The sequence below is a fragment of the Labeo rohita genome, chromosome 6 (assembly GCF_022985175.1).
Source record: "Labeo rohita strain BAU-BD-2019 chromosome 6, IGBB_LRoh.1.0, whole genome shotgun sequence".
Classification (NCBI taxonomy): domain Eukaryota; kingdom Metazoa; phylum Chordata; class Actinopteri; order Cypriniformes; family Cyprinidae; genus Labeo; species Labeo rohita.
Window position 1 is genome coordinate 29,540,395 of NC_066874.1, and position 26,624 is coordinate 29,567,018.

The window sequence follows — 26,624 nt, forward strand, 5'->3', positions numbered from 1 at the left end:
TAAATAAGCATGAATTTAAAATATAAAAATAATATACAATTCAATAAAAATGTAATCTAATAAAATAGTAAAAAAATACAAATATTACAGTTGAACCATTGGTGTCACATGGACTATTTTAACAATGTTCTTTCTACCTTTCGGCCTTGAATGTGTCAGTTGCGTTGCTGTCTATACAGGCTCAGAAAGCTCTCAGATTTCATTAAAAATATAATTAATTTGTGTTCTGAAGATGAACGAAGGTCTTACGGGTTTGGAACAACATGATGGTAAGTAATTATTGACAGAATTTTCAATTACTTCTTTAATTTTCAACAAAAATGTCCAATAATAGGGGGCTTACTAAGACAAAGTTAATAGCGTTTGGCTGGTCATAGGATCTTATTATGATGGCTCTCATGAGACTAAAAATTACAATAACTTTTATTAGGCTACTATGATTAGATTCTTTCTCTAATGAGAGTATATAATATTTTAAACAAATGCAAAAGAAAATATAAAAAATTACTCAAGTATATATCTATAAATAACCAAAACTATGCTAGCCATATAAAAGAATAAATCAATGAATGCCTAACAAACAATGCCAACATCATTATTCTTGTTTTTTTTCACAATCATAATAAGGTTTGTGGTTCCAGAGGTGCTCATTACTGACATTCATATCCTCCTTCCCATTAATAAGTATGAGGGGCCCCCTCTGTAACCCATCTTAGTGGTCATCATCAGTGTACTATATTCACAGCCTTCTTAGGGAGAGTTAATCCATCTCTGCTGCATTGATGCTGCGGCTCTGCTGAGGGAAACAGAGTCACTTGGGAATGTCTGTCTGGGGCCGTAGCGGCTCTACCGCCACAGAATGGGGTACCAAAGGGACACCAATTAACTGAGTCTCAGAGGAGAAAAAAAAGAGAGCAGGATGGAGAGGAGGTGAAAAAGGGTTACAGTGAGACTTTTCACTGTCGTACGCTGCCATTAGTCATGTAAAGCCCACCAGCAAGTGTGCTTTGGCACCAAAATGTAAAGTATAGTATCACCTAACTATCGCCTAATCTGCCAAATGCAACTATAATTTCCATAAAGCTCATGATTTTCCATAAAGCTGCTCTGAAACAATGTGAAAAGAACTATACAAATAAAATTGTTGAATATTATGCAACACAATGGATACAGATTAATGCTTGATTTTAATTTAATTTAAACATACTACAGTATGTACTTAGTGTAAGAATGGACAATTTATAGGTGACCATTTCATAACCATAATTATATTAATTTATTGGCATTAGATTTCCCCCCCAAAATTCAAACTATTTACTTTCAGGTTCAGATTTTTAAAAGTTATCTAAAATAAAATATTTATGGTTAAGAAATTTTTACTGTTAAAATAAAAGCTACTTTTATACATTTATAAAAAGCACTTAAAAATAAAAATACAAAGTATACAAATATAAACAATGTAATCATATCAAATAAAAAATAAACTATTACAAAATATAAACATACATTTAAAATATAAAAAATAATATAAAATAGTACACACTAAAATGTCAATAAAAATATAATCTAATAAAACTGTATAAAATAAAAATATTTAAAAAGCTACTTTTATAAATAAAAAAGTATTAAAAATAAAAATACAAAGTATATACATATAATCAAATAAATAAAAAATAAAACTATTATGAAATATAATACAATAAGCAAAAAATGTAAAATACAAAAATAATATAAAATGTAATAAAAATAACATATAATAAAATAGTATAAAATAGTTTTTTTTTAAATCATCCTAAAATAAAAATAAAATTAATATAAAAATGTAATAAAAATAGAATTTAATAAAATTGTAGAAAATAAAAATATTAAAGCTTTTATAAATATATAAAGTATTAAAAAATAAAAATACAAAGTATATAAATAAACAAATAAAATAAAATAATAAAACTATTATAAAATATAATAAAATAAGCAAAAAATTAAAAATATGAAAATATAGAATTCAGTAAAAATATAATCTAATAAAATAGTAAAAAAAAAATTAATAATACAATAGATAAAAATGTATAATACAAAAAAGTCTATTAAATTTAATGTAATAAAATGTAAAATAATAATAATAATCTGCAATCGTCAATGAACCCACTAATCAACATGCAGGCTGATAAACACATTTAAGGGACAAAAAATAAAATAAAATGATACCTCACTGATGAGATATCTGATGATCACCAGTCCATTGTTACCTGTATATAACCAGACTGGTTACCACTGACAGACTGAGGTTTACAGCAGTTCATTAAACGTGCTAAATGAGTCCAAATGTAGTGATGTGAGAGACCATGAAATCAGCATTCCTCCATCTCTCAATGTTCTCGCATCTGTCCTCGCCCCCTCCGCCTCTCCCGGTGGCTGCCCACCCCCGCCTCATTTCCCTGCCCCCCACTCATTTCATGCTGAGTGGATGAGTGAGTAACTAATATGGATCAGACCCAGACCAGACAGACAACTGCACCCCCATCCCATCTCATCCCATCCCATCCCATCCCAGTTTACTGCCTCTTCCTCATCTGTCCATCTTCATTTTCCTGTCTGTATCTTTTCCTGTCTCATCCCATATTCCCAGTTTGTCTTTTTCTCTGTTCACTCTCATTCTTCACATCCTGTCTTCAGAATGGATAAAACACATGTGGGAATGACAATGAAACAAGAGAGGAAGGCGATAGACGACATAAAGAGAACTTGTATATACTGTACATCCCTTGTATATCTAACACAAAAACCTGTATATTCCCATCCTGTTGTTTGCAATCACCTTGCTCTGTCTGTTCCTCCTCATCATCCTGTTTCCGCCTTGCCTACGTTCTTTTATCCTCCTCATTCTTTCTCTAACCTTCCTTCTCCACCTTAATTTACCCGGCCCCACCAAAAGCTAATCTATATGCTAATAAGTAGATGGCAATCAATGACGTTCATGCCCGTCTGTGTGCAATCAATATATTATATGAGAGAGTACATTTCAGTATAACACAGCCCAGAGGTATTACACAATAAGTGCCTCAATTTACTTTTCAGGACAGTGCCGTTCTTATCTCCCCTTCCAAGGTCAGAAAGGCCCCCTTGTATGTATATTTTCAATTTAGTAAGGCCTCTTCAGAATGACCAGAATGGTCTTTTGTTGTGCCCCGATTTAAGAGGGTCCCAAGCGCTATTCACTTTCTGTAGCACACATCTGAATAACACATCGGCCGCATGCGGTCTGTTTTCCATGAGTGTGCGGTTTGATTGTGATTGCCACAGCGGTTGGGGGTTTTTACCCTTTGCTAAGTGATGCTCTAATCACTGATTATTAAGAGGCAGCCTCATCAGCACACAACACTTCATCAACCAACACTGTGAACTGCAGTGTTTTCTGACCTCACTGCATCTGCGCTCGTTGTCTCTTCTTTGTCTGTTTCAGCACTGTCATTAAAAGTGCTGTAGGTTCCTAAATATATTTTCCTCCTTAAAACAATTCTGAAGCCAATTCTACTTTGAAATGTGCATTCAGTGACAGAATGTCTGTTTTTGTTTTGGTCTGTGTGACTCCGCCCACCGCCAATAGTATTTCGACACCACGGGTTGCCAGATAATGGAAAACAGCATATTGCAGCTATGGAAGTGAGCAAACGAACTGCGTCAGAGATTGCAGATTGAACCTGATCTAGCCTCGGTATCCACTTAAAAAGCTACAGAAAACAGATAAATCAACTCATCAACTTATGGTGTGTTCACACCAAATGTGAAGCGAAAACAACAAGGCGCGATCAAGCATGGTGGAGATAACTACGATCACTGCTTTGTATCTGTTGTGGAAGTCCCAAATAAGCTGGAAAGCCAAATGCCGACGTGTCTTCACAGCACCATCCAGAGGCGGATGAGTAATAATACTGTTGTCTATGAGTAATAATACTAATGACTATTGTCATTCAAGATGTTCATGTCTTTCTTTCTTCAGTCGTAAAGAAATTATGTTTTCTGAGGAAAACATTTCAGGATCTCTCTCCATATAGTGGACTTCATTGGTGCCCACAAGTTTGAGCTTCCAAAATGCAGTTTAAATGCAGCTTCAAAGGATTCTAAATGATCTCAGCCAAGAAAGAAGGGTCTTATCTAGCAAAACGATTGATAATTTCTAAAAAATATTACTATATCCTTTTTACCCTGAAACCCTCGTCTTGTCTAGCTCTGCTTGAACTCTGTGTATTCCGGTTCATGACAGTTAGGGTGTGTCAAAAAAATCATCCTACATCACTGTTTTATCTTTTTTTTGTAAAGGGTGTTTGACCCTTCTTGCGCATTCACTTTGTATCGATCGTTTGCTAATGTGATGCTAATAAAACTACCACTACAACTGATTTTAATTGTTTTCTGTGCTCCAGATACCTACATCAGAACCTACATTTCGGGCTACAGTAATGCTCTCTATTTCTGATACAACTGGACATGTCAACAAGCTCGTTGCTGAGTGGCTTTCGCAAGAATGCATCATGCAAATTTTCTGCTCTAGTTTAAATTTTTTTCAAGATGCAGTTGAGGTGAATATTGCGGCAAATGCGTCACGCATTTCACATCATTCGCCTCAATTCATGTCTTTACATTTAGTTTGTATGTAATCTATTCGTGCAAATAATTACATGTTTGGTGTAAACACACCATTACAGTGCAAGGCTTGTCGCCTTCCATTGTCAGCTGTGATCATTCCTGTTTCGTGTCCTCAATCTGGCAACCCACATGAACGTTGAATTTTAAAAGGAGGGGCAAAACAACGCTCTCCAATATTTTGAATTTGGACTGCAGTGCCCATTTCAACCAATGGTTGTCAATATTACATGACATACTGCAACTTTATTTACAACTTATCATTACAAGAATATTACATTTGCTAATCGAGACCCAAAAATGTCATTAATGCTGTCATTAATTACTCTCCCTTATGTCGTTCCAAACCTGTAAGACCTTCGTTCATCTTCAGAACATAAATTAACATATTTCTGATAAAATCCAAGAGCTTTCTGACCGTGCATAGACAGCAACGCAACTACCATGTTCAAGACCTAGAAAGGTAGTAAGGACATTGTTAAAATAGTCCATCAGTGGTTCAACTGTAATTTTATGAAGCTACGAGAATACGTTTTGTGCAAAAAGAAAACAAAAACTTCAACTATTTCTGTCTTTGACGCATGTTCACAACAGTACTATGGTGTATGCGCGTGGTGCTGCTGACGCAAGAGCCAGTGTTCTGATGTAGAAGGATGGTTTTTAAAAAAGCGCAGCGTAAACACGAGGGTCTCAAGACACGCTTTGAAAGATGATGCAAAACGTCAATAACAGAAATAATAGAAATAGGCAAACAGCAGAACTGCTAGATACCAATTTTTTAAGGAACAAGTTGTGATAAGCGCTTAAAGAAATGTTATATAATTCAGGGTATCCAAACACAGCCACTATTAGCACATCCTCCGCCACGTTCCCGTCAAATAAAACAGTTGTCATGCAAACTTGCTACTGTAAACAGAAGCTTGCAACGCTTACCCCACCTCTGAGTTCTTCTTATTGGTCCACTGCTTTGAAACTGGCATTGATGAGCGGCGCTGTGTGTAAAAGTTGAAATTCTTTTAACCTCACATGCCATCTTAAAAACACAGCGCTCACGTGCAAGGCATTGCAAAAGACACGAGATGCGAGCGTAATGGTCATGCAGGTCTGTCAAATGTTTACATAGAGTTTACACTGTTTGCTAGAACATTGCTAGTGCATTCTGGTTGTGTTGTTCTGAAACAAACCTCAATACGATAAAATAAACCTGTCAGGATGCTAGGGTGTTTTAGCTGAGGGTCGTATCTGTTACATTAAATAATTTGAGATACCAAATTATAATACTCAGAATTAAGGTTTACTGTCCCTAACCTATTATAAAACACACTACACATAAGTATAACATTTCCAACCAGGTCTCATTTTCTGGGACAGGCCTTTTCCTCCGTTTTGGCAGGATGAGTATCACCGGTGAATATTCTGAAAGGGGGAGCTGTTGGTGCTTATAGAGGGGGATAAAAAATCATTACCCTCATCCTCATTAGAGAAGAACCAATTGTCCAATCAGCACACAGCTCTGCAATAGGGCTCCAAAACGCACCCCCAGTTGGCTGTCGCTAGGAAACCACAGAGCCGGGGGGCTGGGGTTCGCATGCGTGTGTTAGATGGAGAGAAACAGGGAGAGAGAGAGAGTGTCTGTGCCTGGCGACTGGGACGGTGGATGCTAGCGGTGATCTGGCAGGATTGGGGTGCAGAACACACACTAGACAAAGAAGCATTAGGGTCCTGAGGCATGGGGCTCACCACGGGGCCAAATGGAGCTCGTGCTGCCCCCCAGAAAAGGTAGGAGCTGGGATTTTTGTCTGGGAGGTGGGTTCTTGGCTAACCTGGATGTCTGGGAAATCTCTCAGTGCATGCATATTGATGCACGTCTGTTTTCAATGTCTTCCATTTCCATCCACATCCTTCCATCTCACCTAGCGTCCCTTTAACTTTTCTTGCTTTTTGCAATGATTTGTTCTTTTTTGGAATTACTGACAGACTTATTTATAGCTCTGCTAAAGGTGACTGCATTTAAACTGTATGATGTAGAGAGCCTCTCACTGGCTGGATGCATATGGTTGGTTGGACCGGAAGCCTCTGAGGGGCCCGGGACTTGGATTCAACGTAAGAGCTTCCCTCTCATTAGCAGACCCACTCAAGTGCTAAATATGAACCAAGCAGGCTTTAATCAGGAGTGTATGGTATTTCATGATGTATTTCCACCATAGCACATTCTAGTGTTTACTAAGGAACACAGCTGGTAACATCTTAAAAGGTTGTGATGGAGCACTACCATAGTACTATGTGCACTATTTCTGCAGTATAAAGTATGTATACTATATATTCAGTATACAAACTTTCTAAATGCATGATATACCCACATATTATGGGATTAAAACTGCACTATTTGCTAAATTAAAACATGCAAAGTAGTGTTTGAATATGACATTGTACTGCATACTTGTATATATGAGAACAGTATGCAGTAAGGAGCATGCTAGTATGCTACTGCAAACACATTAAAGTAAACTTGTGCAAAAGCCAGCATCTTCGCATTTGTACAACGTTTAATAATATTCTAATTCTGTAACCATGTTCTCAGATATCCCTATGGTCCTTCTATTAATGCATATTAATGAGGCTCAGGACTTATATTTAGATTATCTAATTACAATGCCCAACTCCATTAGTTCTCTGGAGCGCAGGAAATGGCTTAGGGGGAGGGCTCATTGATATTACACCATCTCTTGGCGTAATAACAGACCCAGAAAGGGGGAGGCATAATGGTTTGTTGTGGGTAAAGAGGGGGTGATTCAGGGAAGATAGGGAGGGGGTGAAGAGTGTGTGGAGTTAGCGGCTCTCAACCACGTGTGTGTGAGTAATTAAATGAGTATAATTGAAACCATGCCACACTTCCCCTCAAAAGCTACCCCCCGTCCCAACACTCGTTCTCTTTCTGTCCCCCATCTCAATCCCATTACCACTTTCTGTCCCTGAATAACAAACCCCAAAAGACAGAGAGACAGAATGAAAAGGAGAGAAGTCATTTAAACATCAGCGCCTATGGCGATTGCAGTGATGAGATTTAGATGGGTGAACCGTCAGCCAGGCACCTAATTTTCATTCAATAGCCCTGATTACATGCTTAATGTCTGTATGATGGGATGAACTGACATATGACTCGCTTGTGATACTTATGTTTAAGTTTAAAGAATCTTTCAGATTTAAAACAAGCTCTGTGTGCTGCATCCATGACATGCTGTTGATTATCACAGAAAATAAGTCATAAAAACAGGCATTATGTTTACAGAATGCACTTATAATGCAAGTTTATGCGGTAACACATTCTGGAGAATTTGGGCTTGTAATGTTTTTGAAATACTTAAGTCTCATATTTTCTCGAAAGCTGCATTTATCTGAGTAAAATACAGTAAAAAAAGTAATATTGTGCAATATTATTACAAGTTAAAATAACTTGTAATTTATTCCTGTGATGCAAAGCTACATTTTTCAGCATCATTACTCCAGTCTTCAGTCTCACATGATCCTTCAGAAATCATTTTAATATGCTGATTTGGTGCTTAAGAAACGTTTATTATTATAAATGCTGAAAACATTTGTGCTCCTTCATATTTTTATGGAGACTGTGATGCATCTTTTGAAAAATAACAGCTTTTACTTGAAATAGAAATCTTTTGTAACATTATAAATGTCTTTACTGTTAATTCTGAACATCTCCAACATCTTCAAATAAAAAAAAGGAGAAAATTATTGACCCAAACTTTATATGCAGACACAAGAAAATGTGCAAGGCCTTGCCCCAATCAATAAATGCATTACTGTAAATAGAGCTGAAATTATTATATGTGGTAATTAACAGCATGTTGAAAAAGCTTGACAAGATAACTTCTTTAATTCATTTGTATACAAGCAAATTGAACCAAAAAAGCAACGTTTTGTTGATGCAAGTATTGTTTGACAACCTTTAACATGGTTCTGTATTGCATATTGACATGGGCTACTCTACTGACTCGATGTGTAATCCATCTTCTGTGGCCGTTCATGTGGTGGTAACTGGAGACTGCTGAGAAAAAGCTTTACTGAAATGTAACACTCAAATTCAGTGTCCGGGATGAACTCAAATGCAATTCTAATGTAATTTCTAGAAAGTACAGTATGCAAATGAAGTGATGTTTACATCTCAAGTTGCCTCATAAAAAGTATTGTGATGATATCAAATGGTAATACCATGCTACTTTGCTATTTACCAGGATACTGAATGACTGCTGTATAAATAGACCATGGAATTTACATGATACTTCAAAGTATTTCAAAGAACACCATGGTACTATCATTAGGGCTGCATGAAAAATCATAATAAAAACCTGAAATGGTTTATTTGTCAGGCTTTCTATAAAACTTTCTATAAATGCTTTTAAATTATTTTATTGGAAAATTGGTTTTGAAAATGACAGATACCAATAACCATAATAATGAATAACATCGGCGCCGATATTATTCATAGTTGCTTTTTCCAAAAGCAACTACAGTCGCAGGATCCATCATTACTAACAGTTTGATGGAACTTGCGACCATAGTTAGTTAATGATGCTTTGGGAAATGCGTCCCAGGCCGAAAATCAGTTGACCCCCAGTTAGCGCATCAAATTTCATAACTGCCAGCTGGAAATTGCTTCAGTGTCTTACCGATTTCAACAAAAGAAAGAAATTTTAGTAAGCGCAATTTACAAACTTTTATTCTCTGTCTTTCTCAGCTTGCGTCGAGTGTGGCAGCGGGGTGGTCGTGGTTCAAAGGTGAGACATCGGGGCGGCACAATGGAGGGTGAGCAGAGCACTCCAGCCTCCAGTGCCAGCAGCAGTACAGGCACCAGTACCTCCACTACAAACTCCACAGGCGCAACCAGTGCCTCCACTGCCAGCACTGTCAGCTCCACCAGCAGCAGCACCACGAGCAGCGGAAGACCGGCCGTTCCACAGATATCTGTATATAGCGGCATACCTGACCGTCAGACTGTACAGGTATGTAACGGACTCATCCTAAAACAGGGATTCTCAAATCTGGCTTGCACAATCCTGCAGAGTGTAGCCAAAACCCTAATCAAATACACCTGAGCATGCAAATCAATGTCTTCAGGCTCGTTTGAAAATCACAGGTAGGTGAGTTTGATCAGGGTTGGAGCTAAACTGGATCTTACGAGTCAGATTTAGGGATCCCTGTCCTAAAACATAACCACCTAGCAGAATCATAGATAACCGATTTCATAAGTGCATAGTAACTGTGTTTATCATACTTGTGTGCAGGTTTAGGATTCACCACAACTTTCTTGTATAATCACTCACTGCATTGCACCACACATCACTTTTTGGCTTGCTTAAATGTTTAATTATTGGACTTTTAGTCCATACTGCCATCTGCTGGTGTGTTTATAACTGCAGTCACATGAGGAAAGACAATAAAAGATGCTTCATATTCATACTTTTTCCTCTGTTGTGGAATGTGATTGTTCATTATTGACTCAGGGGTTGACCTCTGACCTCTCCCTAACTGTAAAGTGGCTGGCAATTAGACACTGTTGCTAGATTTCAGCTGAACTTGATACTGATAATCTAATTTTAACACAGTAAATTTTGATTTCATTTATCAATAATTTAATGAAAGATTTTTTTTTTCCTTTTTAAAATTCTAATAATAATAGTATGTGAAGAGTTGTTTTTTGGTCCGTTGTTGTCGTTAATATTATATTAATATTAATCTCAATTATGATGATGACAATGTATAGCACACTTCACACATAAAATGCTGCTCAAAAGGCTTCACATGACATGGGTTAATGCAAAACCTTACTACATTTCTGTCTTTAAAATTATATATTATATATTAAACACATGAAAATGTATTGGAAACAGGTAAGGCTGCTTCAGTCAGAGTATTCTTAGATCACTGCACGATTAGACACAAGCAGCGCTGCTCGTTAAACTCAGTGCACTTTACTCACGCTAAGACCAGGGGTCAGGATGCCTGTTGCCTAGCAACTGTGCAGTTGTGGGCAGTTCAGTGAGGACATAAAGGAAGAGACAAGCGAAAGTGCGGGATGACGGAGAAAATTTTATAGCTGGAAAAAAAACGATACGAACCATTAGTGATGAGAACGATGCACTTATCTGTTATCGGTCATCATATACTGAATGTGTGGCTTGAACGTCTGATCTAAATATCTGTTCAGGTATTTCAGCATCTTGTTTTAATTTTGTTCTGAATGTTTTTGTCATGTTATGAGATGCTAGTTCAGGATCAGTACTGCAGAACTAGGTAGGTGTTCGTTCCTTGTCCACACGGTTTGCTATCTTTATTAACATTATCAAACTATGAAAATGTAAAAAAATATTTTAGATTGGATGTATAAGTATATATTTGATTGTCATTACACATACATATCTTAAAATGTAACTGTTATCCTATACACTATCAGTGTGTTATTGTTGTATTATTATACTTGCACTGGCATGTGCATAATATTACATAAGCCTTGTAATACAGTTATACAGTAAAATAATATTAATATTATGATAATATAACCATGCAAAACATAAAGGCTGACCTTGAAAGCAATATGGGAAGTGATATACAACAGGAGAATCAGAGATCTGCTTTTTTTAAGCTTGCTGCAGTTCATTTTCTGACCAAAAGGAGGAGACAAATGCAAATTATTGAGGCTATACATGATTGAACAATACAAAGTTGTTAAATAAACATTAAAGATTATGATAATTAATTGACAGAATTTTCATTTTTGGGTGAACTGTCCCTTCAAGGTGAATGCAAGAATTACTGATATACAGCAAGGGTGGCAAATATGAGCACAGTTCGGGACACTACTGAGACTGAAACTCAAGGAGACCTGAGATTACCAAAATCATTTTCTCAGGAAAAAAACCCTTGAGAATCTGGAGACTTCAGCTAAAGTCTCTATTTGCACTCCATCTGATATCATTGCTCTCTATGTGAAGAAATTAAGATATTACTGAGATCTAATCTGGTTTTGCACATTTTTGTTGTCTCTCTTGAATGGTAGGTGATCCAGCAGGCTCTACACAGGCAGCCCAGCACAGCGGCGCAGTACCTGCAGCAGATGTACGCAGCGCAACAGCAACATCTGATGCTGCAAACAGCAGCTCTACAGCAGCAGCACCTGAGCACAGCGCAGCTCCAGAGCCTTGCAGCGGTGCAGCAGGTCAGTTAGCATTCAAGTCTCAACAGCAAGACATAAGCATAATACACCCAAATGCATTCATACTGTGTCATGTTTCTCCCTCTCAGGCTAGTTTAGCAGCTGGCAGGCAGAGTTCGAACCAGAATGGGACCTCATCTACCCAGAGCGGGCCATCACAGACCACAGTAAGCCACTAAAAACAAGCACATTATAATCACATCAATATCTTTTTGTTTGCACGTGGCATAACATTCAGGCTGCTCATGTCACAACTCTGTCTCTCTTATTCCCACAGATTAATTTAACCACGTCCCCTGCCGCTGCTCAGCTGATCAGTCGTGCCCAAAGCGTAAACTCCGCCCCTTCTGGGATATCCCAGCAAGCTGTGCTGCTAGGCAACGCCTCAAGTTCCACCCTGACAGCCAGCCAAGCTCAAATGTACCTGCGAGCACAAATGGTGAGCACACCTGTAAAATTGCAAACACAAGAGTCTTTCATGTTTGCAAGGCTTCTTTCCATATTTCATGTATATTTAGGAGTGAAACACTGACTCTTGATCAGTCATTGCTTTTTTGCTAAATGCCTAGATCGACTTTAGAATTTTATGAGGATGTGGTGTTAATGAGCGTCTTTACGTGTGATTATTTTAGGCTCAGCAGAGTAATCTCGTGCATGTAGCCAGGAGTCTGGGCCGAGCCGTCCCTCTGTCCCCTCAGCTGATCCTGGCTCCTACAGCTACAGTAACTGCTCTTCAGTCTGACACTAATACAGCCAATAACACCCAGTCTGCCTCTGCACAGGTACACAGATATGCTGATATACACTACTGTAATATCTTTGTGAAGCATTCATATACTGTAGTTGTGAAAGGCATGATCTACAAAAATCCTAAATGAACATTTACAGAATTACTTGGCATTTTTGGAACATTTATTGTACATTTATTCATTCAGCAGACTCTTTTACACTGTTACTTTTTAAAGGAGAAGTTCACTTCCACAATGAAAATTTCCTGATAATTTACTAACCCCCATGTCATCCAAGATGTTCCTGTCCTTCTTTCTTTAGTCGAAAAGAAATTAAGGTTTTTAAGGAAAACATTCCAGGATATTTGTCCCTAAACCTAACCATTTGTCAATATAAAACACAGGATATAACAGATACAACTACAGTCACAATTTATTTCAAAAGTATTAATATCCCCAAGTCTTCCGAGGCAAAACGATTGATTTCTGAGAAGAATACACGCAATCGCCATTTCTATCAACCGTAAAAAGCTCATCCTGTGTGGAGCACAAATTTGTTGTGAAATGCCATTGGCTCGTGTGTCTCATGACCGACTGCGTCATGCGAAACAAGTTCCAGAGTATCTTTTTGAATGTGATATGTGCGGGACGAGATCATCTTCAGCAATTAAAACCGTATGATTTACTCTACTCTTCGCATAAAGATATCAGAGGAATGCAATGCGACTTGTTTGTAATACTTTTATTTTGCTTTTTATAGTCAGTTTTTGCAATAAATACCTGTCACTATATTTTTATTTGACTGTTGCATGTTTTAAATTGTTCAGAAGTGGGTAGGTGCTCCAAAATATCTATGAAAGTATAAATTTATATAAAATGATTTCTATTTTTGCAAATGCATGCAAACTATTAAATACAATGCATAATGCACACAACTGAAAGCAATGGAGGACCCTGCAAGTCCAAAAGTGACGCTAAAGGGGTACCCTGAGTGTCAAAAAGTGACGCCAAGGAGTCCTAAACAGGCGTCAATATGTGACGAGTTGGTTCAAAAAGGTAGGGTAGGGCAAACAACTCCATCTCGTTTTCTCCTCCAACTTCAAAATCGTCCGACATTGTTGTTTTACCTTTTTTTTGTAAAGGGCGTTTTTGTAAACTTTCTTTGCACGTTCACTTTGTAAACATTGGGTCGGTACATCTGATAACGTCACACATGACTTTTCTTACGTGACTACATAATGCATGAGGTCCTGCTGTTGCAAGGTGAACATTTGTGGTAAAAAAAAGTATAGAAATTAGTTTTGTTTTTGTTTTTTTGAAAATGACTGATTGTTTCAATAGATAAGATGCTTATTCCTCGGCTGGGATCATGTAGAGCCCTTTGAAGCTGCACTGAAACTGCTTTTTGTACCTTTAACCAATTGATCCCCACTATATGGAGAAAAATCCTGGAATGTTTTCCTCAAACTCTATTCTGTGCAAAATACTACTTTAAATACCACAATTACATTTTTTTTTTTAAATATACTTGAATTCAAAGGTTTATTGGCAGTTTTATGACTTTCTCAGGTGCAGAACCTTGCCCTGCGCAACCAGCAGGGGACATCTTCCACCTCTCAGTCCTCAGGCCTCCAAGCACTGAGTTTAAAGCAGACCCCCATCTCCATTCAGCCCACCCCACTCATCAAGACACCCAGCCAGAGTGCTTCCAACTCAGACACTGGGAAAAGCAACGTGAACGCTGCTTCCTCGGATGGAGTGAAAAAGGGAGAGGAAGGGCAAACAGAGATGAAAGCAGTTAACATGAGTCGTAACGTGTCCTCGTCACATCCCTTAATCGCACCAGGTAAACTGCTAAAAAATTACAACACTTATGCAACTGCAAACGAATGATGGTACAGCTTTTGCATGAACTATATCACATTGCTGAGGCAAGTAATGTTGCCATCAAGCAACTTTTGTCCAAAGCGGTCCAGAAATTGTTGTGTGCACACATTTGGTGTTTAAACAAATTGAAAGGTTCAATTCATTTCAAGAGAAATGTTTTCTGACATTAATAAGATCTAGCTTTACTAGTCTGTCCATCATGTCACACACTAAGCACCAAAGAAAGGAGAAATGCACCCAAGGCTACATTTGTTCTGCATGGCTTATGCTCATGTGCATTAATGCATACATGGCTTTTGAGGGGCACACGCTTTCTCAGATGTGTCTTTCAGTGCCCGTCGACATCTGACATGCACGCCATCAATCATTCCACTGGTCTGTAATCATAACGGCTCACACAGAGCAATTATCCTGCGCATTTAGAAGCAGGTACTTGGGCGTGTTGAGGCCAGTAGAGACTTTGTGTTTAGTTATACTGTGGTAGAAGATTAAAAAAGCCTTACAAAAGAAAAAAGTATCTTAGGGTAGCTCCAGGGTCCAATATAAGCACCAGTCAAGTGCCAAAAGAAGTGGAAATAGGAGTTTTGTGTAACCAAATTAAATCCCAGCCACAAAAACACATTTATACATAAACAGCTGCATTTCTTTCACTATATACTATGTCAATGATCATTTGCAGGTGCAAGGTTTATGCCACAGTTTATGTACACAAATACCACAATGAATGAAGATTAAACAAGCTTCACCTTGATTGAACAAGTGTGTTTGAGAGGGTCAAAGTCAGCCTCAGTGGAGAGGAAGAGTAAAAAGCCACCTGACGTGTGTTTTGGGATGTAGTTTCCATGGCAGTGTGCTCTAGAGAGCTGATGTGATGTGTTATGATGCATGGTTTTCCTCTTGTGCATTAATGATATTCACATATCTGGAAACTCATCCTGGATTATTCTCTTAGATGAATTGTTCGGTTGCTAAGAAATGTCCTAATGTTATTAAAATCTGAATATTAGATTAAAAATCATGTGAGTGTGGATGGACTGGAGATTTTGCTATAAATAGTCTTACTATTTGCTCATACCTCATCTCTTGAGAATATGATTCCCAACTCACTGTCGGATTTCACTCCTTGCTTTTGTTTTGTAGGAACTGGCAAAGTCAAATCCTGTAAAAATAGCTTGTTTTAAAGCTGAATGTCTATTTTGATACTCATTTTTCTATCAAATAATTGAAACAATCCTACTGAACACAACCACACACCAGAGGGCTTGTTGAAAGAAAGTTGGAAAGAAAAGAGTCACAGATATTAACATACTGTAAATACTTAAGTGAACATTACTTATTGTAGAGAGAATGCACCCACATAGGAAAATCTTTCTCAGGAATTGCTTTTAAGGGCTTAGGAAACTTAACAGAGTTAAAATAAGCACAGTTTGAGACAATGACCTCTTCTGAAACCCTAGAGGAGTCTCTATTCACGATAAAACATTTGTGATATTTTAGAGATCTGATTCGGCCCAACATGTGGTAAAAGTACATATTGTATGTCTTCAAGCATGTGTGATTGTTTTAATGTGTTATGTGTTGTGGCTTTGCATATAGCTGAACGTTCGACAGGAAATTTCGGGGTTTTCCAGGGTTGCGCTCTGCAGGGAATAACTCATCAACTCCTTATTCTGAACATCCGGGAGAAAGAAAGAATGAGAGAAAGTGAGCATAGAGGATTGAGTCATCTGAACACACCATCCCACACCATTCACATTAGACAGAAGAACATTCCCACACTGAACCTTTTCTGTTTGCCATTAACAGTTGTAAAGACAGACCGTATTTGTTCCTGACGTCTGCTTAGCTTATCCGGCGTGCATTTCATGTGACAGAACACACACACGTATATATATAAACAAAAAAACCACACGCTAGCTAACTTTCCAACCAGTTGGAGTTCTTCAGATTCTTTTACCACTCATAAACTTTTGAGGTTGTGATCTCAACATGCCCAACTCTTAAGGTTTTGTGTGTTTGAATGTTCTCCTGCTGAGTTAATATTACATTTTAACACACTTTCCTGCAAGTCCTCCAGTCAAACACCTAATCACAGTTTCAAAACTCATCAAGTTTCCAACTTCGTAGTCCTGGATACAGATGTTGTACTGGAAAACCCAAGCACAGAGACTAATGTTATTAGATACAGCAAAAAGGACAAAACTGTGCAACAAAAAAATAAATACATTTTTGAGATGAAGTCAAGATTCCCACACATTGGACTGCCATGACATTGCATTTTTGTACTTTCCAGATGTTTATGATTTCCTGGATAACTGTTTTTAAGAATCATGTATATTCAGACTGATTCACTACTGAATCAATTAGACGGATTTCTGAGCTGGCTCAAATTTGTGTCATTTGCTTTCAAATCTGAGTTTACTAATAGCTGGCAATTAGGGGTGTGCAATAAATTGTCTACGATAATATCGTAAATGTTGCTTAAAATATGTGTCATATATGTCAAATATGTGACTTGACATTATGGAGTATATAGCACAAAAAAAAAACAAAAAAAAAACAAAGAGTGCACGCATACACTATAAGATATAGGTTAGACTACTGTGCAAGCAGATTTAGTCTATTAAAATACATGAAGAATTGCCCCAAAATTCAAGATGACACAAAATACACCTGTATAATTTTTATGTCTTTTATATTTATATAATCTGACATAGTTAATGTCACATGAAGAGTGACATTTTTCACCAAATATCAACTGCAAATGTGATACTGATTTGATAAACAGTTCAATAAACAAGAAGTTAATATTAATTAACTTACATTTTATACACAACAATTCTTGTTTTTGCTATATTTCGACAACAAAAATAGTTATAAACAAAGCAACAACAGAACTGTTTTGCATCTCTTAGCAACACACGACAGTGTTTCATAACTGAATCAATCATCCGTTTGAAAGAATCGTTGAACGAATGACTCAATGACTCACTTATGCAGTGATTTGCCACCACCTAATGGTGATTTTAGGTTTATATTTAAAGTATATTTTCCTTTTTTTCCCCCAGATCATTTCAAATATCATTTATGTATTCAACTTTTTTTTTTTTAACATCAAAACATTACTTATGCATTTGTAACTGGAGGTTAACTGCATTCATGTCCATCATTCAGTCTGTGTAAATGCATCTATATGCCACTTCAGATGGAAATTATGTGCCACCTCTGCATTGCAAACACAAATTTTGTTGATACTGATTTCATTTGACTGGTAACAGCCCTACAGTGTCTCACCATTTGAATTTATTGATTAAATTTAAGAATTTGATTAAAAAAAAAAAAAAAAAAAAAAAAAAAAGGCCTTATAAGGGTAAAAAATGGCCATAAAAGGTAAAAATCTATTTAAACCTAAACTTTAATTTCTGTTATTCCTGCAAACAAACCACCTCACAGAATATGAAAATATCGAAAGCTTTGGGAGTCAGTTGTCCACGGCAGTCCTAAACCTGCCAAGGTACCAGCACAATAACATGGTCAGCAAAATATCATCTAATTATCATTATCAACAAAATTCCAGTAAATATCGACATATCCTTTTTTGTCATTATCGCACACCCCTACTTTCAATGTTACTTTAACAAGAGCAATACTTAATTGAAACAAACAAACAAACCTTTAAAGTTTCCCATGACTGAGGGAAACCTGTGCAGTTAAGGAGCTTACCTATGCCATCTCGAAAAAAAAAAATACTGTCCAAATATATGAAATTCCATGTAAACGTTACTGTCGTTTAAATTTGGAACTGTCAGTGTAATAATGTGTAGTCATGTGAAACAATAGTAAGTGTTTGCCTGTGGTTTCTTCTTTTAGCGTATGCCCAAATCCAACCGCAGGCCCTGATTAAGCAGCAACCGCAACAGTTTGTCATTCAACCCCAAGCCCCACCCACCACCAGAACTCAGCCCCAGTTACTACAGACCGCCTCCGTCCAGCCCCACCAACAGACAGCCTCGCTGGCCATCCAGAGCTCCGCCCAGACCTCATCGGTAGCAGGGATCATTCCGGTTTTGCCTAAACCAGCACTTCACAACCAGGGATCGGCTCAAAGCCAACAGGCCACCATCTTCCATTCAACCATAAGCCACCATGCACTTAGTCAGCACGGCTCACACACAGGCCTGGCCCACGCTAAAGCGCAACCAGTCCAACTGACAGCCATCAATCTCCAAATCCAGCCAGCACAAAGCCAGGTAAGGGACTCCCTTACTAGAGCCTTACTGTAGATAATGTATACAGTTCAGAAGCAACTAACTATTTCTGTACTATTTAGGCTTCAAGACTTGCTCAGGATGACAAGGAGAAGCCCACCTCTTTGGTGGTAAGAGAGATTTGTCCGCCAGTACAAATGCAGCCAACCACTACGACCCAAGGCACGGACCCCCCCGAACAATCCAAAATCGACACTGTTAACGCTACATCTCAAACTCAAGGTACAGTTGGCAATAAGAGTCTAAATTTGCAAGTTTACAAATATAGTTTCATAATCAAACAATGCAGTCATCAAGAATTTAAGATAGAGAGATTACAATTAATTACTAGGTGCAAGACCTCATGAAAACATACACTCTAAAAATTGCTGAAATATGGGTCTCCTGGGTGAAATATGGACAAACTCAGTTGTTTTGACCCAGCGGTTGGGTTAAATGGGTAGGGTTTATTTAACTCAACTATTGCTTAAAATTACTTTATTTCTTGATTAACATGAACCCAAAAAAATTAAATTAACATTTATTAGTATGTTCAATAAATGAACATTTATTAGTAAGTTGAATAAATAATAATTAAACAATTGCTTATTAATAAATATTCACCCTTTGATTATTGCTAAAGCCTCTAGCAATTATGTGTCTTTTTAAAGGAGATCTCCACTTCCAGAACAACAATTTACAAATAATTTACTGGTAAAACAAATTGTGCCAAGATATTTGGAATAAAAATGTGCGTTAGATCACTTTTTGTGTAGCATTTTGCTTGAAATGTGTGCTTGTGCTATTTGACTTCAAACCGACTTGTGTGTATTATATTTTCTTATTTTAATGCATTCATACACTGTATGCACTTAAGGCTTCAAATACTTTCTTAAGGGCACTATATACTACACAGCTTGCAGTTGCATTAAAATACAAGGCTTTCGACACCCACATGGTGAACCAGATTTGCCAAAAGAGGAGGTAGTGGGATGGGGGGTGTTGTGCAATTTCCACATACAGTAATATAGACCAGAATTGACTCTGGCCAGTCACATGACCTCCCTGCCTGGCAGAAAGCACTAGCAGCCTTGCTGTCTAATCTGTCAGTAACTTAACAGACAAACTGGTTTTGGACCACAGTGCTTTCCTACCTTCAGACAGTGCCCAATATAGCCTGCATAGAAGACACAACCACTGCCACCAGCCATTGAAAGATTCACATCTACAGAGTCATGTGACCTGCCACTTGAGGCTGCTGCTCCTGCTGCCATCCAGGGAAAGGCTGAACCGCCTCTCTGGCAGAATGTGCAGTGCTTGTGCGTGGGAGTGGAGCACTAGAAAAGGAGCAGCGCAGACTGTGTTGCGTAGAATCGCACGCGTGGCGGACTTCGGATATTCTGTCATTAATATTACCGTAACAGGCGTGTGGGAATGAGGCTCCCCCCGTGTTTTGAGACGGAATTGAAGAGCGCCTCCGGGGGGAATGACTTTATATTGCGCTTTGTCGGTAAGCTACAGTATGTCTTGTGTTTTGGTGCCAATAGTTTTGGTTATTGGGCTTAAAAGAAAAACGCAGCGGGCTTGAGGCGCGTTTGTTTGAACTGTGTGGATTTGACGTTCTGTCTTAAAACGCGACGCAACTGACGCCAGTCTCTTATTTAAAATACAGCAAGAGATATGTATTTTAGTCGCCTAATGATGGTGGGATGTTTCTTAAAGTAATAGTTCGTTTAAAAAGAAATAATGTACTCACCCTCACGTCGTTCAAACCTTATTTCCTTTCTTCAGTGAACTTCAGTATGTCATTTGACATCTTGTCCATAGAGTGACGGTGGATTACAAACATACTTTAATTAATAAATAATCATTTAATTATTCTGATGTTATATGATAGTTTTGTGTGAGGAACAGAATAATTTTTTTGTCGTTATTAGCTGATAATCTTCCCCTCAGACGTTGCTCTCAAACATCATTGGCAGTTGCGACTTAAAAATTAAAAATGGCGCGACGCTCTAATTGGACGTCATTGACGTCAAACGCCATTGGCTCTCGCGTGTCACTTGACTGTTTTTCACGCGATGTATGTACAAACGTAGGCTTGCATACATATCTTTGTGTTTTATAGAAGAAATATAATAATAATAATAATAATAATATTTATATTATTATTAATAATATATAATGCATATTTTTTTAGGCTGAACTATTCCTTAAACAACTTTATAAGTGCATTGTTTGTATCTAATTTCCATCAGCTGTTTTTTTTTTTTCAGGCTTTCCTGTAAACACTGGCGAGCTCTTATGTTTGGGCTGCTGATGTTGTTGTGGTTGCTATGGTGATGAGTCGACGCTTTTGTTTCTGTGCCGCCAGGGTCTGTGGAGACAGCGCGGGACCCCACGGGAGCACCGGTGACACCGACCATGACCTCGGCAGCCTCAAGCGAGCCGCCTCCGGCAGCTGTGACGGGAAGTGTGGCACAAAACGGCGAGAACAAGCCACCTCAAGCCATAGTGAAGCCACACGTCCTCACGCACGTCATTGAGGGGTTTGTCATTCAGGAGGGTGCTGAGCCATTCCCTGTGAGTTGTAATAATAATAATAACAACCAAAACAACAGCAATAATAATAATTTATAATTCAAGAATTATAATTGTTAAATTCTAAAAATAAATGTAATAATAATATAGTAACTGTATTGTTGTTCAAAAAGTGTTGTTGTTATTAGTATTATTTATGATTATGATTATTATTATTCAAAATCATTTTAATACAAAACCACCAACAGCTAAAACTGTTAAATTATAAAAATAAATCTCATCATCAAACATAGTTTTTGTTATTATTATTGTTATTATTTATAATAATTTTAATACACCACCACCACCAACAAGAGCTATAATTGTTAAATTATAAAAAAACAAATAATATAGTAATTCTGTTGTTGCTGTTAAAAAATTATTGTTGTTGTTATCAGTATTATTTATTATTATTATTATTCAAAATAATTTTAATACAGCGCCACCACCACCACAAGCTGTAATTGTTTTATTTTAATTATTCTAATTATTTTAAAAGAATAATTTAATATTTATTATTCATAATCATTTTAATACAACACCAACAGCTATGATTTTTTAATTATAATAACAAATCTAATAATAATAATAACAATATATTAATTTATTAATATATCAATATAATAGTTAATACTGTTGTTGTTATTAGTATTAGTTATTTTTATTATTATTATTATTTATAATCATTTTAATACACCACCACCACCTACAGCTATAATTGTTATATAATAATAATAATAATATAGTCATTGTATTGTTGTTGTTAAAAAATGATTGTTGTTGTTAGTATTATTTATTTATTTATTATTATTATTATTATTCATAATCATTTTAATACACCACCACCACCACCAACAGTAATAATAATACATTTATTTTTATTATCCGATCTGTTTTTTTTTATACAATATGAATTAAAATACAAATTTAAATAGGAAATTCATTCAAAAATAATAATAATTGGTATTATTGTTAATAATTTAATTTTTGTTGTTATAAAATTATTATTTATAAAAAATTTAATACAACAATAATACACGTTATTTCACTTATTTATAACAATGTAATTATAAAAATGTATATACATTTACACTGAAAATTAATTTAACAATAAAAATAACAATAATCGTTGTTAATACTAATTGTTGTAGTTCTATTTTTTTATATTCACAGTAATTTAATGCATCAACAATAATCATCACCATTTTACTATTATTATTCTTTTTTTTAATTTTATTTATTAATGACTTTTTGTTTATTTTCTGCACTATGTATTTGATTGTATGTTAGTGAATTAACATGATTTACAACACTGAAGATCAGACTAAACTGTAAAAAAAAAGTGTCTTGATCTGCTTATTCAAACTTAACACGTGTTCCAATGATCATCCTGATATTGTTACATTTGTATACTGTGTTTTCAGGTGGAGAGACCTCCGGTGCAAGCAGACAGCCCCAAGAAACCAGACACGCAGCTTCCCTCTGATCCAGAGAAAACGGCCAGCAGTAATTCCCTCAGTGCCACAAACTCAGACATGGAGGAGGCTGGGCAACAAGGTAGACATTTCACTTAGTAGATCCAAAACCCTACTGCAGCCCATGGCTGTTTTTCCAACATTCATGACCTTTTTAAGTGTCAGGGTAAAGTTTTGAAAGTCTGGAAAACCTGCATTGTTATGAACAAAGGAGCGTCATTATGCAGTAGTGATAAGAGATGATAAGATATGGAATTTCCTGTTTGTGTAATCAAGGTGCAGCAAACGTGTGCTTCATTCTAATGCCTCACCATTCCAGCGATAACACACAAACACTACTTCAGCTAGTCAGAAATAAAGCTTAATACTAAATATCTTATAATTTTTCATCAGACACGAGGACTCAGGAGGAATCGGAGGAGCCCAAGCTCACATGTGAGCTCTGTGGATGGGTCGATTTTGCTTACAAGTTCAAACGTTCAAAACGTTTCTGTTCCATGGTCTGTGCTAAAAGGTTAGAGATTCAAAAACATTTTTATGAAATGCATGTTTAAACAAAGCTGCATGACACCTCAGGGTTCATTTAGGAAGTTCTGATACTCATTCATTCAGCTGCCACCAAAATGATAACTAATAAGGTGCAATATTTTTGTATAACAGATACAGTGTAAGCTGCACGAAGCGGGTTGGTCTGTTTCACCCCGACAGAACTAAAACAACCAATCAGATAAATCAGTGGAGAAGGAGGAGGTCTCATAGTCCCAGAGGCAGGGAGACCAAAAAGCAGGTGAACAGCTACTTCAGTACAATGTGGAAGTGGTTCACAATGTTTTTGTATAAATATATAAGGTAAATCATTTTCATATTGTCTATTGTTTTATCCCACAGCGGCTCTCTGTATCTCAGCAATCTCAGGGAGAATCTATATCCTCACCGCTCCAGTCTCAGCCTAGTCAAGGAGAGTCCAGTCCCTGCTCGGATATCTCCAGTTATGAGGAAGCAACTTCCCCCCTCTCTGCAGCCAGTTCTGGCCCAATCGTTTCTCAAGGTGGCGTTGCTGCTAACGATCCAGAAGAGCTTCCTCTCCTCAGTCAGCACTTCCTGCCATGTGACCCCACCAAGTGGAATGTGCAAGAAGTTTTTGAGTTCATCCGCTCTTTGCCAGGTAAACTGCTCGATTTGTTATGTTCAAAGAATTCTTTTCTGCTCACCAAGCCTGCATTTATTTGATCCAAAATACAGCAAAAGCTGTAATATTGTAAAATATTTTTACTATTTAAATAACTGCTTTCTGTATTTTACAATGTATTTTATTCCTGTGATCAAAGTTAAATCGTATAACTTATAGAAGTTAATACTTTTATTTAGCAAGGATGCTTTAAATTGATCAAAAGTGATAATAAAGACATTTCTATTTCAGATAAATGCTGTTCTTCTGAACTTTCTATTCATCTAAGAAACCAAAAAAAAAAAATCTACTCAGCTGTTTTAAACAGAATAATAATAATAATAATAAATGTTTTTTGAGCAGCAAATCAGAATATTAGAATGATTTCTGAAGGATCATGTGACACTGAAGATGCTAAAAATTCAGCTTTGAAATCACAGGAATAAATTACATTTTAAAATATATTCAAATAGAAAACAGTTATTTTAAATAGCAAAAATATTTCAGAATTTTGCTGTTTTTGCTGTTCTTTGGATCAAACAAATGCATTCTTGGTAGAAGAGTAGAAGAGACCTCTTTAAAAAAACATCACAAATCTTACTGTTCAAAAACTTTTGACTGGTAGTGTATATATTTTGTACTACATCCCAAGTTCTCTAAAGACATTACTTTTCAAAAGTTTGGGTTTAATATGATTTTTCTTTAAGAAATGAATACCTCTTTAAAAAAAATAATTAATAATAAGAAATGTTTCTTGAGCAGCAAATCAGCATATTACAGGAATAAATTACATTTTAAAATATATTCAAATAGAAAACAGTTATTTTAAACTGTAATAATATTTCACAATATTGGTGATTTTACTGTATTTTTTAATAAAATAAAAATTCAGCTTTGCAGCACGGGAATAAATTACATTTTAAAATACATTCAAACAGAAAACAGTTATTTTAAACTGTAATAATATTTCACAATATTGGTGATTTTACTGTATTTTTTAATAAAAAAAAATGCAGCCTTAGTGGGGCTTTTTTTTTTTTTTTTAATCTTACCAACCCCAAACGTATTCTAGAATGATAGTCTACATATTCATACATACATGCACATGCACTTGATATGATAGTCTGTCATTAAATATTACAATAAAATATATTATGATGATGAGGGAAAAACGATATGATGAAAATCAGATTTTCTACAACAATAAATTACAGCACATTTATTTACAAATAAATGCTGTACAAATGCTGTTTAATGTTCCAAATTTCTGTGACTTCACAATCAGGTTGCCAGGAGATTGCAGATGAGTTTCGTGCTCAGGAGATTGATGGACAGGCCATGCTGCTACTGAAGGAAGATCACCTAATGAGTGCCATGAATATTAAACTAGGACCCGCCCTCAAGATCTTCGCTCGCATAAACATGCTGAAAGATTCCAAGCCTTGAAAAGGCAGTGAGTGTGTGTGTTTGTGTGTCCTCTGATGTCACAGACCTTGACCTAGTGACTACAGCACCCCAACTGCACTACAACATTTTTTAAAAAATAACGAAATAACTTTATACATATTGGGGCTAAAGCCCAAAACTGCACCTCCTCAAGAAAAGAACTGAAATATGGAACAGAAAATGACCCGACTACCTATGAAAAATCGCACAATGGTGACTCAAACCAAATGGAAGGCATTATAAATCAGTGATTTGGAATTCTGACTGGCACTCTCAGATCACTGGACTTAACTAGTAGTATCGGTGCTCAGAAAAAAAATGTGCAGTCCAAACAAATATTATTATCATGTGGTTTCACAATCCCACATCTTGGCCCAGATGTCGATGGTTTGTACATTTGTGTTTTCAGGTATGATTTTGTCTTATTGTACATGCCAGATGCTTTTGTACAGTACAAATATGTTAAAGTAAATTATTCTTACCTTTGTGTGTGAGTATTTGTAACACAGTTGAATCACAACAAACTGGTGCTATTTGACTGTCACATTTACTTGAATAACAGAAGCACAGTTACAGAATATTCAACTTTAAACCTGAAAACCGATACAACCTATAGAAAGGGATCCAGTCTGAAAACGCCTTATTCAATGTGTGTCCGTACAGTTTTGAGATGCACATTAAATTGTATTTGTCTTGGATATTGGGAATGATGCTATGTTTGGTTTTACTTGTGCCCAGATTTGTCATTGTATGTTACTAGAAAGGATTGTGATGATGAATTGTGTTTTTTGTACAATGCTTTGTGAAATGCCTGTATTTATCAGATGAATGAAATTTGTAATATAACATTTTTAATGAAGGATTTTGGTGTCAACTTGTTTAATTTCTTGACTCTATATCACATTTTCCTCACACAGCTTAATATTATTTTAATTATTCCACACCATTTTTCACATAAAAGTTTGAAAACAAATATTGTTTGGCCATTTTTTCTTTAAATAAAATACAACACAGTTTGATATTTTGTTAAATGGCATTTAAACGTCCAAATAGTGTTTGGGCCACTTTTATTTTGTGCTTAGAACTATAACAGGGCACCACTAGGTGGCACACGTGTATTTCGTCAAAATTAAACTAAACAGTCTGCATATTTTCAACATTTATGATGCATTTTAGAGTGTTTGTCTTTCAGACTCGACCCTGATGCTATAAAAACTTACAATT

At 36.5% G+C, this 26,624-nt stretch overlaps 1 protein-coding gene across 3 annotated transcripts in view; it reads left to right on the forward strand.

Annotated features, from left to right (window-relative positions):
- phc2b (polyhomeotic homolog 2b (Drosophila)) overlaps positions 1 to 26,259 on the forward strand; it is a 32,531-nt gene extending 6,272 nt beyond the window's left edge. The window contains exons 1-16 of one of the 3 annotated variants that reach the window (XM_051113234.1): positions 6,278 to 6,420; positions 9,395 to 9,659; positions 11,714 to 11,872; positions 11,959 to 12,036; positions 12,147 to 12,308; positions 12,502 to 12,651; positions 14,167 to 14,443; positions 16,081 to 16,188; positions 18,355 to 18,734; positions 18,815 to 18,974; positions 21,106 to 21,314; positions 22,736 to 22,868; positions 23,180 to 23,300; positions 23,447 to 23,573; positions 23,675 to 23,951; positions 25,240 to 26,259. In XM_051113234.1, the coding sequence (XP_050969191.1) occupies positions 6,371 to 6,420; positions 9,395 to 9,659; positions 11,714 to 11,872; positions 11,959 to 12,036; positions 12,147 to 12,308; positions 12,502 to 12,651; positions 14,167 to 14,443; positions 16,081 to 16,188; positions 18,355 to 18,734; positions 18,815 to 18,974; positions 21,106 to 21,314; positions 22,736 to 22,868; positions 23,180 to 23,300; positions 23,447 to 23,573; positions 23,675 to 23,951; positions 25,240 to 25,400 (2,817 nt within the window). In that variant the 5' untranslated portion in view covers positions 6,278 to 6,370 and the 3' untranslated portion in view covers positions 25,401 to 26,259. Of the gene's footprint in view, positions 1 to 6,277; positions 6,421 to 9,394; positions 9,660 to 11,713; positions 11,873 to 11,958; positions 12,037 to 12,146; positions 12,309 to 12,501; positions 12,652 to 14,166; positions 14,444 to 16,080; positions 16,189 to 18,354; positions 18,735 to 18,814; positions 18,975 to 21,105; positions 21,315 to 22,735; positions 22,869 to 23,179; positions 23,301 to 23,446; positions 23,574 to 23,674; positions 23,952 to 25,239 lie in introns of those variants that run through there. The other 2 variants (XM_051113236.1, XM_051113235.1) reach the window with 2 other exon arrangements.
- The last annotated feature ends 365 nt before the right edge of the window (positions 26,260 to 26,624 follow it).